Below are 14,610 nucleotides of genomic sequence, written 5' to 3'. Positions count from 1 at the left end.
ATACATAACAGAGAGATGATTCACAAGGAAAATAAATAACATCTCCCAAAACCATTACTATACATTTGACTGTTTCCCTCCCAGTCGAGGCTGGGACAAAACCAAGTAATCACATTCCAAGAAAAAGACAAAGCAACTCGGAAAAGAGATATAAGGGGATAGAAGAACCAGTGTGACCTCCAGCCCACCATGGGAGGTCAAAGGACCATGCCCAGGCATCACATAATGGACACCTCTCTATTTTTTTCACTTGGCCATTCATTCTAATTCCAATGCCATGATCTGCTAATGTTGATTAGGACGGTAAATAAATGTGATACAGCACCCCCAGACCAACACCTTGTAAACTTGTGTATAAAGATATCTCCCTCAACATATTTAAGTAAATAAATAAAGTTCCCTATATTCATCCACAAGCGGAAATTTGTCTTGTCTTGGGTCTATATCAAGGGAAGACTGGAGAGATGGTATCTTCTGTTCCCCAATTGAACCAGTCCCCCTTGCCTCACTTTTTCTCTCGCGCCTTTGACCTCAGATCTATAGCTTTTCTCTTAAAATCTTTCTTTACTGGCGCTGAAACTGAAATGGCCCTAAAAGTGTTGTCACCGCCGTAAGACTAAAATCAATAAAAACAAGAACACAGCGACCCCCCCCCCTCCTTTTGTAGTAGGTCACGATATAAAATCTCCCTAAACATATCAAGCCTTTATAGCAAGACATGGTTTACTCGAACTTTTTTGCATACGTATCTATTTTCCTGTGCTCGAGTTTATACTCGATTAGAAAATGAATTTCAAGCTAGAGGTTACAAAACCCCATTCCAGGACAAGGCAAGGAAACATGAAGGAAAAGATATAGGGGTAAAGAAGACACAGTGAGTGATCCATAGGGCAAGGAGGTAGAAAACCCATTGAGACAGCTCTGAACTCAAAATAAAAAAAAAAGTTCAGTCAGTTAAAATAACATCTAAAACTTTTTTTTATTCCATAACTGGTACATTTGATTAAAAAAAATAAAATAAATGAGCTCTCATACAATCATTCAAATGCTTTATCACAAAAACTTGCTTTAAACTCATTTAGGTTTAGAACACTAAAAAGAGTACAAAACGACCCCTAGAAATGGAGAGGTTTCAAGTTTGAAATACAAAATGCATATAACGTGTAATTCCTAAGTGTCTAAATCCTTCATTCACACATGCAAACTTTGAACATTTCCACACACTGCTCATGACTGCTCCTCTGCTAATCTGGCGGCCTTCTCCATAACATCATCCATGTTACCAACCATGTAGAAAGCAATCTCTGGCACATGATCAAGTTCACCTGAAAATTAGGAACATCCAGAGTTAATCCTAAGCAGTGAGCAAAGATGTGAACACAAATATCTCTATCACATCAGAACATATATATAAACAAAACAATTAAAAACCAAAAATATTCAAAACAAAATTATTGTTCCTAGACATATCCACCAAGAAAAGATTTTCAGTTGGCAATAACGGTTAAATTTTAAAATTAGCAAATGCAATAAGCCAAAGGAATGTTAAAAAAATAAAATCACCAAAATTCAGACACTGGTGAAAACCTGAATCTGGCTGACTTGAGCGAATGCAGGCATTAACTATTCTTTCAACAAAATAATATCATGAAGCGCCTGCTTTAACATCATATATTCAGTTGCTTTCTTTAATCATCCACCCCCCCCAAAAAACAACATAACATATTTCTTAACGCACATCCAATCTCTATTTTGCTCACTTAAAACTCACTGTAGAGACCAGATGTATGGTATTTCAGATAGCCACAAATAATGAGAAAGGTTTATCCCCTACAAAGTCCTGATCACATAATTCCTACATCCTGCTACAAGATCACATTTAACAAGACTTATTTGTAAGGGTTTACGATGCTTGCGACACATATAGGTCATTTCAGCGCCAATAAAAAGGAAGAAAGTGGGATAGTTAAAAAAGTTATAGCTTAAAAGTGAAAGAACACAAGGAAAATTAAGACAAAGGAGAAGGGTTCAAAAACGGAACGGATGTCGATTCCAAGAGCATTTGTCAGTGTTCTGAGTTTGAGATATCCAAAAAGTCCCATCCAGACATAAACAAAGGTCCCCACTAAGAGGAATACACTCAAATGTTTACTAACCAAAATATATTTATAACCAAAAAATGTAACAGTACGTAAGAGAGATTGATGATTTACAAGGAAAATATACCATCTCCCAAAACTATGATTATGTTTCCTTCCCAGGCAAGGATTTCGGCCAGGGATAGAACAAAACCAAGTAATCCCAGTCCAAGACAAAGACGGAAAACACCTCAGAATACAGATATAAGGGGACAGAGGACATAGCAAGTAACCTGCCCACCATGGGAGGTCAAAGGATCCCATCCAGTAACAAGACTAGCATAAAATGAGATATAGGATTTAAGAATGCAACCTTGTCCTAGAAGGAAAGATAAAACCCAACTTAAATAAGATAGCTTTTGAAACCAGATATTAAAAAAATCACTATACTGACCACTAATAAGTTGCTTGAATCCCTTGATTGTCTCGGCTAAAGCAACATATTTGCCTTCTTGACCAGTGAAAACCTCAGCAACCTGGAAAGGCTGGGACAGGAATTTCATCATCTTACGAGCACGGGCAACTGTCAACTTGTCTTCTTCAGACAATTCATCCATACCCAAAATAGCAATGATATCTTGAAGTGATTTGTGGTCCTGAGGGAAAAAACAAAACAATGAAAATGGTATAAGAAAATTCATAAGCACAATGCAGCAAGAATATACAAGAAGTGAATTTTATCTAATTTAGACATCAGAATACCCACCTGAACTTCATCTTCACCACCTAGCCTCTTACTTTCACAAAATGAAGAAAATATGGAAGAAAGAGACATATCAGCATAACCTCGAATATGAAAATGCCTAAACAATGCAGACATCACCTCTGAAAGCAGATATAGTCAGCACTTTTAACATTTTTGACAAAGAGACAGCTGAGAAATGGCTCGTGAAAAATTGTCGGAACTTTTTGAACACGAAAAAATAGATCAACAGGACAAAAATATGGATTAACAAACACAGAGATATGACACGTCAATTGACTAGTTTTATCTATGACGTGACAAATGAAAAGAATCCTTTTCTTTTAAAGTCAGTGCTCGAAATGGAATAAAAACTGATCTTTTCGAGGCACGAGATAAAACTACTTTCTCTTTTGTTTGTTCTTTTATGTCAGCACTAAACAGAATTTATCAAGCAAAATCGTACTGTCGGAAATCGTTTTTTTTTGTTTTTGTTGTTTTTAAGGGTTTTACGGCGCTTGCAACACATTTAGGTTATATCAGCGCCAGTAAAAAGGAAGAAAATGGGATAGTAAAAAGTTCTAGAATTACAATTAAAGCACCCAAGAAAAAGGAAGACAAAGGGGAATTGAGAACAAATAGGGATCAGATGTAGATTCCAAGAGCATACCACCAATGTACTTAGTTTGAAATCACCTACAAGTCTCATCCAGACACAAGCATAAAATCCAACAAAGAGGAACACATTCAAATGCTTACATTATACATTCAAAATAAAAATAATAATACATAACAAAGAGATGATTTACAAGGAAAAAAATATCATCTCCCAAAACAATAACTGCATTTGACTGTTTCCCTCCCAGCTAGGATTCCGGCCAGTGCCAGGACAAAACCAAGTAATCTCATTCCACAAGTAATCCCATTCCGAGACAAAGACAGAAAGCATGTTGGATAACAGATATAAGGGGATAGAAGACACAGTATGTACCTCCCTGCCCGCTATGGGAGGTCAGGATCCCCACCCAGTGTCGGAAATCCGACAATTGTCGGAAGATTTACATGTCTGTGGAAATAATTAGTTTTATCTAATTGATCACCAAATAAAAGACTTGGGGTTTTCTCTGTGATCAAAACAGTATTCCAACTCTTCAAAACCGATTTTGTCAAGATGGACAAATATTAAGAACTGTTGCAGTTAAATGTTAAAATAAATCACAAATAAAAAAAAATAAAAATTATCTGTCTACCTGCAAGATTTTCTGCACTGCTCTGGCTGTTGAATAATGTTCATCTCCAACCACATTGGGGTCCAGAATACGAGAGTTGGAATCAAGAGGATCCACAGCGGGATAAATACCCAACTCAGCAATACCACGAGACAAGACAGTGGTGGCGTCAAGATGGGCAAAGGTTGTAGCAGGGGCAGGATCAGTCAAGTCATCAGCTGGCACGAAGATGGCCTGAGAAATACAATGTAATCAATAATGAAAATACTACTCGACCAATTAACAATCATTTATCACAATTTTTAAAATAGCAAAAACACACACACAAACCCCTAATTAAGAGCAAACCTTGACCAGACTATAATCACTCAATTTAAGATGGGACAGAACTTTAACAATTTTTTTTTTCTCCAAAGTACAAAGTTTTACAAACAGTAAATTTACCCCAACACCCAATAAAGGGGAGAGTGTGCAGTTTTAAATCCTGTGAAATTACAAGCGTGCTAGAAAGCAAATCCTATGAAATTTAACATCAAGAAAAATCCCAACCTGCAATCGGGTCACTTGTTTTTGTTTTTTTAAAACCTAGAAATCACCTGTACAGAAGTAATTGATCCTTTGTTGGTGGTGGTAATTCTCTCCTGCATACTACCCATGTCAGTGGCCAAGGTAGGTTGATATCCCACAGCAGATGGAATACGACCCAACAGAGCTGACACCTGAAAGGAGCATTAGCATTTTTTTTCACATTAAAATTTGCCTTAATATTCTCTTCTACATTAATTTTAATGGGTATGAAGGTATTCACAGCTACTGACCACCTGGCCATGATAAAGAAACATAATTAGAGGAACTAATATGGCAAGGAATAAAATTTACCATTCCCTAAGACATTTGCAGTAAAACAAAAATGATAAGCAAAATCTGTCAACAAACAAATCATTATCTCCAACAAGTTAACAGAAGAGGAAGTCACTAAGGATTAAACAGTTTAGTAACACATGTAGGTCATATCAGGACCAGTAAAAAGGAAGAAAATGGACAAATAATTATAGATTAACAATCAAAAGCACCCAAGAAAATAAAAGGAAGAGGGGACTACAAAATGGGGAACAGTAGATGCAAATCATCAATGTGCTCAGTTTGATGATCACCTTGATCTCATCCAAACACAGGAATACACTCAAATGCTTACAAAACATATCAATAAAAAGATATAGGGAGGATGGAGGACAGCATCAGTGACCTTTCTGTCCACCAATGGAGGTCAAAAGGTCCCACCAAGACATATTCCAATTCAATTCTTTAAAAACAAGATTTTCTCCCTCCCCCCCTTTTATTAAAAAAATGAAGCACATAACACTTACCTCAGAACCAGCTTGAGTGAATCTAAAGATATTGTCAATAAACAGAAGCACATCCTGTCCTTCCTGATCACGGAAGAACTCGGCAACAGTCAGACCACTGAGAGCAACACGAGCACGGGCACCTGGGGGCTCATTCATTTGACCGTATACAAGAGAGACCTGCGAAAAACCATAAGTAAATAATAATAATAAATTACTATGATGGACATAGCAAACACACTATGCAAGAACCCCTTAAACATTCTTAACTTGTTAAAAAATTTTAATAAAAAGACCCAGATAGAAAATAATTCTAAAGCAAAGAAAAAATTAATAAAAGCTACCAAGGGTAGCCACAGCCCATAAGATACAATGACAATAACTTACTTTAGAGGAATCGTCAGTCAAGCTGATGACCTTGGATGTTATCATCTCATGGTAGAGATCATTTCCTTCACGAGTTCTTTCCCCGACACCAGCAAACACAGAGTAACCTCCGTGAGCCTTGGCAACGTTGTTAATCAATTCCATAATAAGGACAGTCTTACCCACACCAGCACCCCCAAACAAACCTATATTAAAAAAAAAAATCAATGGCAGTCATAATAATGAGTAAAATATCAAGTCTGGGTTAATGCTTTAACAAGAACATTGGTCCTAAAATTCTAAATTTATCTAATGGTCTGGGTAGTTTTTTGTTGTTGCTTTTTAAAAGGGTTTTACGGTGCTTGCAACACATTAAGGTCATATCAGCGCCAGTAAAAAGGAAGAAAATGGGATAGTAAAAAGTTCTAGAATTACAATTAAAGCACAAAAGAAAAGGTGAGTCAAAGGGGAATTGGTTCAAATAGGAAACTGATGTAGATTCCAAGAGCACACCGTCAAAGTACTTAGTTTGAGACCACCTAAAAGTCTCATCTAGACACAAGCACAGGACCCAACTAAGAGGAGTACACTCAAATGTATATACAAATCATATAATATAATATGTAAACTAAACATAATATAATGCATAACAGAGAGATGATTTACAAGGAAAAAAATATCTCCCAAATCTATAACTATACATTCGACTGTTTCCCTCCCAGCCAAGCAACTCCGCCCAGGGTCAGGACAAAACTTAAGTAATCTCATTCCAAGACAACGACAGGAAACAATTGGAAAACGGGTATGGGGGGATAGAAGACACAGCATGTACCTCCCTGCCCACTATGGGAGGTCAGGATCCCCACCCAGTGTCTGGGTAGCATCTATACTTCTGCATCAACCAACACATTTGCAGTAATTATCAAATGTAAAAATATGAGTAATGGCTATTGACACAGATTTAAGTGATCAGAACTAGACTCACCAATCTTTCCACCCTTGGCATATGGAGCAAGTAGATCGACCACCTTGATACCAGTCTCCAAGATCTCTTGGTCAACACTCATGTCAGCAAACTCAGGAGCCTCTTGATGGATGGCTGAATAGCTGTAAAATTATGTTAAATTAAAATCAATTTTAAAATACCCAAAAAAACTGGATAAATACCACAAAGAGCAACTGATATTAATTTGCCACACACATACTGATTATGTGTATGTCAATTGTTTTTAAGGACTGCATAACATGGAGACACTTTAAGGGCATTCAACACGAGCAAAAAGAAAGATAATAGAATAGTAAAGACCTAGATAAAGCAATTGTATCAAAGAATCTAAAATTGATTAAGTAACGAAGAGATGATTTACAAGGGGAAAGAATGCAATGTGCCACCACATATACACAAAACAAACAAAAAACAACTTTTGATCGAAATTGCAAAATTCGAAACCATTTATAAATAAAGAACTGAAATGATTTGGCATAAATGCCAAATTCAATACATTATGCAATATATCCAATGACATGTAAAACTTTCCTTGGTCCAAAAATACAATCCACAGATGTCTAACTTTATACATCTGCAACAAACTGTAACCTAAACTTACTGCTCAGTATCAATAGGACCCCTCTCATCAATGGGTTCTCCAATAACATTGATGATTCTACCCAATGTCTTTGGTCCTACTGGGATTCTGATGGGACTGCCAATGTCAACACATGGTTCACCACGAACAAGACCCTCAGTACCATCCATAGCAATGGTTCTGACAGTGTTCTCCCCTGAAAAGAAAAGGTAAAATTCATAATGCATCAGTCATGCACATAAATTAATTATACAACCCTGTAATAAATCAAAATAATTCCAACGAACCAGTTATAAGAACAAAATACTGCTTTCTTGGAAGCTAAAACAAAAAAACAAAACAATTATATCAGAGGTAGGGAAAGACGATTTTTGTGGAATCACACGAATCCGAGGGCAGAGATTTCAATTTGCTCAAAACAATGTTATTTAATTATGCCAAAGTTACTAGTCCCTATTCACACGGAGAAAACTTAATTGCGTGATGATCAAAAAAAAAAAAAAAAAAAAAAGCCAACTCACCCAAATGGGAGGCCACCTCAAGGATCAATCTTGGTGATCTATCTTTTACCTCCAATGCATTGAGAATGGATGGCAGATGATCATCAAATTGTACATCAACCACAGCACCAATGACTGCCACAACCCGTCCTGGGGTCACATTAGTCTTTGGTTGAGCAGCCTCTTTGGCGTAATGACCTGTTAATAAGCAGTGAAATAAATTGTTAAAAACAAAAAAAAAAAGGTTTGGGAACATTCTTAATAACAATCCACTGTTGAGTGGCTTACATGATTAAAAAAAAGAAAAGCGATTGGAATAAAGAAATTTGTTTCACCGTTATGAGGATTATGACAAAGTTTCCCTAAGGTCAAGCAGATTTAGTTAACTTTTGGTGAAGAGCAAGCTGAGCAAACAAGTAGGTAGCAGTAGCAGTGGTCTCCTTAGCTTCTACCTTTTATCTAGACTAATAAACAGGGGTGAGAATGTTTGTTTTGTTTTTGTTGTTTTTAAGGGTTTTACGGCGCTTGCAACACATTTAGGTTATATCAGCACCGGTAAAAAGGAAGAAAATGGGACAGTAAAAAGTTCTAGAATTGCAATTAAAGCACCCAAGAAAAAGTAAGACATAGGGGAACTGGGAACAAATAGGGATCAGATGTAGATTCCAAGAGCATACCACCAATGCACCTAGTTTGAGATCACCTATAAGTCTCATCCAGACACAAGCACAAAATCCAACAAAGAGGAATACACTCAAATGCCTACATTATACATTAAAATAACAATAATACATTACAGAGAGATGATTTACAAGGAAAAAAATATCATCTCCCAAAACAATAACTATGCATTTGAATGTTTCCCTCCCATCTAGGACTCGGGCCAGGGCCAGGACAAAACCAAGTAATCTCATGCCAAGACAAAGACAGAAAGCAAGTTGGAAAACAGATATAAGGGATAGAAGACACAGTATGTACCCCCCTGCCCACTATGGGAGGTCAGGATCCCCACCCAGAGGGGTGAGAATGACTGGTCATAAAAAAGGAGGAAATTTTTCAGCACGTAGATCACGACCCATCCAGATGCCTAAATAAATTTGAATTTACTGAGATGCAACTAAAAATGTGTTGCAAAGCAATTTCTGAGACTACTTGGTATGGGAGAATACCAAATGTCGAAATAGCAATTACAATAAATAAAATTTCATCTACTTGGAGAATGGTACCATACAATTTTAACAGCCACTACCCACCCAAATTTTTCACGATAAATAAATACTCGTACGATTATTTGGTATAACGATGTGGCGGTTATAGTACTTGTGGTAGAAATGAAAGCGTGGTGGTAAATGTAGTACTCGTGATAGGATGATGTGGTGGTGGTTGTAGTAGCAGTTATGGTAGGGATGATGTGTTGGTGGTGTTAGATGTGATGTTGTTGTAGTAGTGGTGGTGACAGAGAAGATGATGATGTGGTAGGTATAGCAATGGCGGTGGTTGTAGTAGTAGTGGTGGCGGTGGTTGTAGTGGTAGGGATGATGATATGGTGGTGGTTGGGATTTGGTAGAGGCAGGGAAGATGTGATTGTTGTAATAGTAGTGGTGGTAGAGATTTTGATGAGTCTTTTTTATTCAAAGAAAAATTTGAAAAAGGCATAATTGTGATGATGGGTGGGGTTGAACCACCATTTAGGTGGAAGATTCTCAGCCCTGAATAAAGCTGATAGATTTATATGAAAATAAAGCTTATTTTCCAACCTTTAAAATGCTACCCAACAACTGCCATTTATTTTTCAATTGTATTAATATTACCGAAAATAACTATTTTTGGCCCTTAACTGTTTTGGTCACCATGGCGGTATTTGTGAACCTATGTGACTAATTTTGGTATTATTTTAAAGGGCACAAAACAAGCTCTCTAACAGTGTATTTCATTCTTAATTCCTGATTACATTTCTCAGAAAGCTAATGAAATAAAAATTTATCAATTTTTGAATTATAAGAACTTTTTAAATTATGGATACATTTTAATTATACTTCATACATCGATAGACAATTAATTGAAGAATATCTCTGCCAAATTTCATAAAAATTGATACACTCGCTCATTACTCTATTTTACCAGTCATCAACCGCACTTTTTGGGACAGAAACTTCATTTTTTTCCATTTTTATGTATCCTAATTTTTTTCCACACTATTCATACATGAAAATGATTTATATGAAAACAAAGCTTATTACTGACCTTTAAAATGATACCTAACACTTGCCAATTATTTTTTAATTGAAACAAAATTACTGAAAACAATAAGTGGGCCATGTTGACTGCAAAACTCAAAATTTCCTGATAGCCGCGAGATGCTGGTTTTGTGGCAGCAGTGAGATCACAGAATCTCTCTGTAAAATTGACAAAAAATTTTAACAGAAAAATATAAATAACTGGAACCGTAAGTCGTAGAGAAACAAATAAGGTATCAAATTTTATGTTTTTTTCAAGTCCCATTCCCCCGACTGGGTCAAATTAAGATATTTTGAGTTTGAAAATTTATCCAAGTGCCTAGCTATTCTCACCCCCCCCCCCTCCTCACTACTCTCACCCACAGATTAGTCTGTGGTCTTAGCTTACTCAAATTCAAGGAGTCAAGAGGGAACGTCTTTTACAACTTTTACTGTTAGATTTCGGAGTGTCTACGTACACGGTAACTGTAGGCAGTTTGGTGAGCAGCATCAGTGGGAGTCAAATTGTGACCCAACTCGCCCACAAGAAAGTTATGACTTGAAATGCCGTTCGCTTTTACTAACAGTTCTAGGGGGGTTCAATTAAAGATGCATAACTTCGTTATAAAGAGGAATATCGCAGATATGGTATTATTTTCGTTACTAACCGGGTACCTATCCTCAGGATCTACGTACACGGTAACATTTATACACAGTAGCCTTGAATCTCGACTTTTTTAATTGTAGCGTCAATTGCCAAGGACCTTGACAATTGTCAAATCGTCAATTGCCAAGGACCGTGTCAGTTCATCAACTACGCATGTGTACTTTTAACTGCCACGGAGTACCTTTAGTGTCATGAAGTGATGTATTGCCACAGAGTGATGTTATGTATTAATATTAATTAATAATACTCTTTTACTCTTCTTTCTCTCTCTCTCTGTCATTTTCTCATTTCCCTCTCTGCCATTTTTTCCTCTGTGTATGTATGTCTCTGTCATTTCCTCTCTCTCTCTCTCTCTCTCCCATATTTCCTCTTTTTGTTACGGACCTTGCCAGTTGGTAAATCGTCAACTATTTACTATTAATGCCACGGATTGATCTTGTTGCACAAATGTTTTACGTTTATTCCGTATTAAGACGATGTGCAGTATATTTCCTTTAAAATAAAGGCAGAGATTTGCCACTTCGTTCCCCCGCCCCCCCCCCCCGAATCCGAAATCAACAGTAATTTTTGTTTGATATAATCTTAACTCATCTTGGAATTCGTGAAAGGACAGAAAAATTAAAAACAAATGCCAACGATTGACAAGGGATGAGTGAAAGTGAATGGCGAATGGAAGAAAAGAAAGTGACAGGGTTCGAGATTCGTATGCGCGCAAATCGAGGCTCGACTGAAATCACCACATGCAGCTGATTGAGGCCCGACTGAAATCACCACATGCGGCTGAAGAGTTCCAATTTGACTCCTTGGCAATTGATGAACCGTCAACTACCAAGGACTCACTCCTTGGCAATTGACACTTCCTTTCTTAATGGGTTAAATTGTATTGTTTGATTTTTAAAAACAGCACACACACATAGAGCGAGGTCCATCCATTGCTTGTATTGTAGTGGCAAACAAGTTACCGTGTATGTAGATCTGAGGCTAGGTGCCCAGTTACCATGTAGACACTGCCTTTAGATTTTGGCAATTTGAGTTGAGGACTGAGAGACTGTGTGACCGACTCAAAACTGGAATTACAGTATCTGTACGTTTACGATTTTTAAAAACGTTGCATTCTTCGAGGATAGAAAAGTTCACTCCATGGAGATGAACATATATTTCGCCATAACAAAGACGAGAGTCATTTTTTCACCGCTTGAACTCGACTCACTCTTTGACCTCCAACTGTCCCTGTACTGTTCGAACCCAACGGTCGTTCTCATTATTCAGACAAGGGACAATTTATTATCATGAATGACCGATGCTCTAAAAGTCATATGCTAATCGATGCAAACAAGTTTCTTCTTAACCGAAACAAAGGCAACATGTTTAAAACAAAATAACTCCCGATACAGCGCAACTCTTTCATCAATGGCCATGGTGACCCTGCAATGTCCTCTCAATCGAGATACAATGGCCGGTCCAAACACAGTATCAATGTTTGCTTATAATGGTGAAAATATATATCCATTAGCTTCTTTCAATACTTACGGCCCTCAAATGCTGCTGGAATACATTTCAATGCATTTTGATGGGAAATAGGCGAAGCAAGGGCCAATTTAGTTGCCCTTGCAACTCCAGAATATGCTCGCCTCAGAGCATGCATGATGACGACCCGGCTAGAGAGGAACCGAGAACGAAGGACAAACTAGATCACGTGATATGTAGGTCGTATGGGATACATAGACACAGGATACTACGGAGTTCAATAACATTATGTTTCCATAAAAAATATGGTGAAAAATATGGTCCTGGGTTCGAGCCTCGCGCTCGGCGCATAGTTGAGTCCTTGGAAAAAGCTATTTACTCACATTCTCTCACCGTACTCAGGTGTAAAATGAGTACCTGGCCGTTAACAGCGTTGTCTTTGTCCGAAAAATTGTAATATCGCTTAACAGGCGTCATGTCCCGTCATACATGTTGAATGTTGCTGTTGACCAGGGACCCCTTGTAAAGCGCTTTGAGCACATTTAGTGGATATTGCGCGATATAAAGCTCATTTTTTTGGTTTTATCTATTAAATGCACACAAAGGGCCAGACTAGATGTGCGCAAGCATAGTTTCGGTGTTAGAGTGGTTCAAGTGTGGAACAGTCTTCCAGAGAAAGTTGTCAGTGCTGTATCAATTAACACATTCAAGAACAGACTGGATAGCTATTGGAAAAACCAAGAAATCTACTATGATTACAAGGCAAGCATCACATTCTGTCTTCACGGTAATCGGCAACCGGAAGAAACAAAGATGACACCTGAGTCCAGCGAAGAGGATCTTTGAGAACCTGTGCTGGAAATCATCTCTAAATAATATATAATGAGCGAAACGTACAACTATAACATTTTAAATGCAATTATCCAATGATAATATTGATGGTGGTGCTGGCGTTGATGTTAATCATATATCCGTAATGCGGTGTTAAATGGTGATGATGATGATGATGATGATGACGACGACGATGATGACAATGAAATAGTGATAATGAGAAATCACACCGTGCATCGTTAGAATATATGAGTGCTTTGCATTGATATTTCATGCTTTATGCATAAGGCGATATAGAAATAGGCTTATTATTATTATTATTATTATTATTATTATTATTATTATTATTATTATTATTATTATTATTGTTATTGTTATTATTATTATTATTATTATTATTATTATTATTATTATTATTATTATTATTATTATTATTATTATCGTATTTTAATTATGCAAATGGTTGAGGATCGATTTTACTTTAAATGAGATTATTTTATCATCACACCAATTTATTGAAGCTCGAGTCACACATGCCGGTGTTACAGTTCTCTTTGTGGATCACGTATACTTATAATTTAAAAGAAATTCAGACTTGGCTTTAACGGTTTAAATTATTCATTACTTAGTTATTTATTTTAAACAAGTCTGATTGCTCATAAAATGGATATTACTTTGGAAGTATGCAGGATTATTTAACCCATGCAGTTATTTACAATCAAAATACATCCATGGATTAATTAACGGTGTTTTGAACGGATTTTTTCTCAAATTGATTCTTTAACATTCTAGCAATGAGACAACGAAGTGACAATTCGGACTCGAGTCTGGATAGTCTCACGTGGTTATTCGGACTCAAACTCCAATGTGCGTGCGTATACAGAGGGGAGGATGACACTCTGTGGGCAGTAGGCAGAGGGTGGAATTGATAAAGACATAGATAAAGAGATCAGAAGAAATTCTGTTTTGTCCATATCACTCATCTCATACCCCTACTGGACTGTGGAAGGATTGTTGGCTGTCTCACACTATCAGAATATGTAATTATTAAATTGTTTATTTTGGTCCTGATTTTATTTGGACATTGTGTTATGTTATAAGAAAAGCTTTTCATTTATACCAGTTACTTTGACTGACTTTTTTTTTTACTTTTGAAAAGTTTTAACTCTTTTCTTTTTAATTGCTATCTGGACTTCCAATTGATCAATGATTTTGTCTTTTTCGTCAAATAAAACGGGTTTAGACTACCTACCTGTTGACAGTTACTAAAATCGTAATTGTGATTTGCATTAATTTTATGCAATTATCAATAATTGAAATATATTAAAAAACAAAAACAAAACAAAAGCTATACTCCCACGGGAGACTATTTAGACTGGGTCCAAATAATCTGTTGATTGCACATGCGCATTGGCATTTGAGTCCGAATAGCCACGGGAGACTATTCAGACTCGAGTCCGAAAATCCACAGCCATGGTGCCACATTTTATGACAGCGAACAACAAATCTATGACGATATTTTCCACGTTGTTATATGAAATCCTGCCAATCCTACCGGTCTTTATCCATAAATTATTGTATA

General features: G+C 36.8%; 1 protein-coding gene across 1 annotated transcript; it reads right to left on the bottom strand.

Moving 5' to 3' along the window:
- Window positions 1–954: 954 nt before the first annotated feature.
- On the bottom strand, window positions 955–12,452 carry LOC144965783 (ATP synthase subunit beta, mitochondrial-like). Its single transcript, XM_078901491.1, has 10 exons — window positions 12,261–12,452; window positions 7,869–8,045; window positions 7,369–7,543; window positions 6,747–6,868; window positions 5,783–5,967; window positions 5,417–5,575; window positions 4,646–4,768; window positions 4,071–4,283; window positions 2,533–2,734; window positions 955–1,325 (listed from the first exon to the last, which is right to left on the bottom strand). The coding sequence occupies exons 1-10, from the start codon at window positions 12,373–12,375 to the stop codon at window positions 1,228–1,230; spliced, it is 1,569 nt and encodes a 522-aa protein (XP_078757617.1). The 5' UTR covers window positions 12,376–12,452; the 3' UTR covers window positions 955–1,227.
- Between the last annotated feature and the right edge of the window lie 2,158 nt (window positions 12,453–14,610).

The sequence above is a fragment of the Berghia stephanieae genome, chromosome 2, assembly GCF_034508935.2.
Source record: "Berghia stephanieae isolate SIO BIC M18660-M18661 chromosome 2, UCSD_Bste_1.3, whole genome shotgun sequence".
Lineage (NCBI taxonomy): Eukaryota > Metazoa > Mollusca > Gastropoda > Nudibranchia > Aeolidiidae > Berghia > Berghia stephanieae.
The sequence above is the reverse complement of the archived record's forward strand: the minus strand, read 5'-3'. Positions and strand labels throughout refer to the sequence as shown.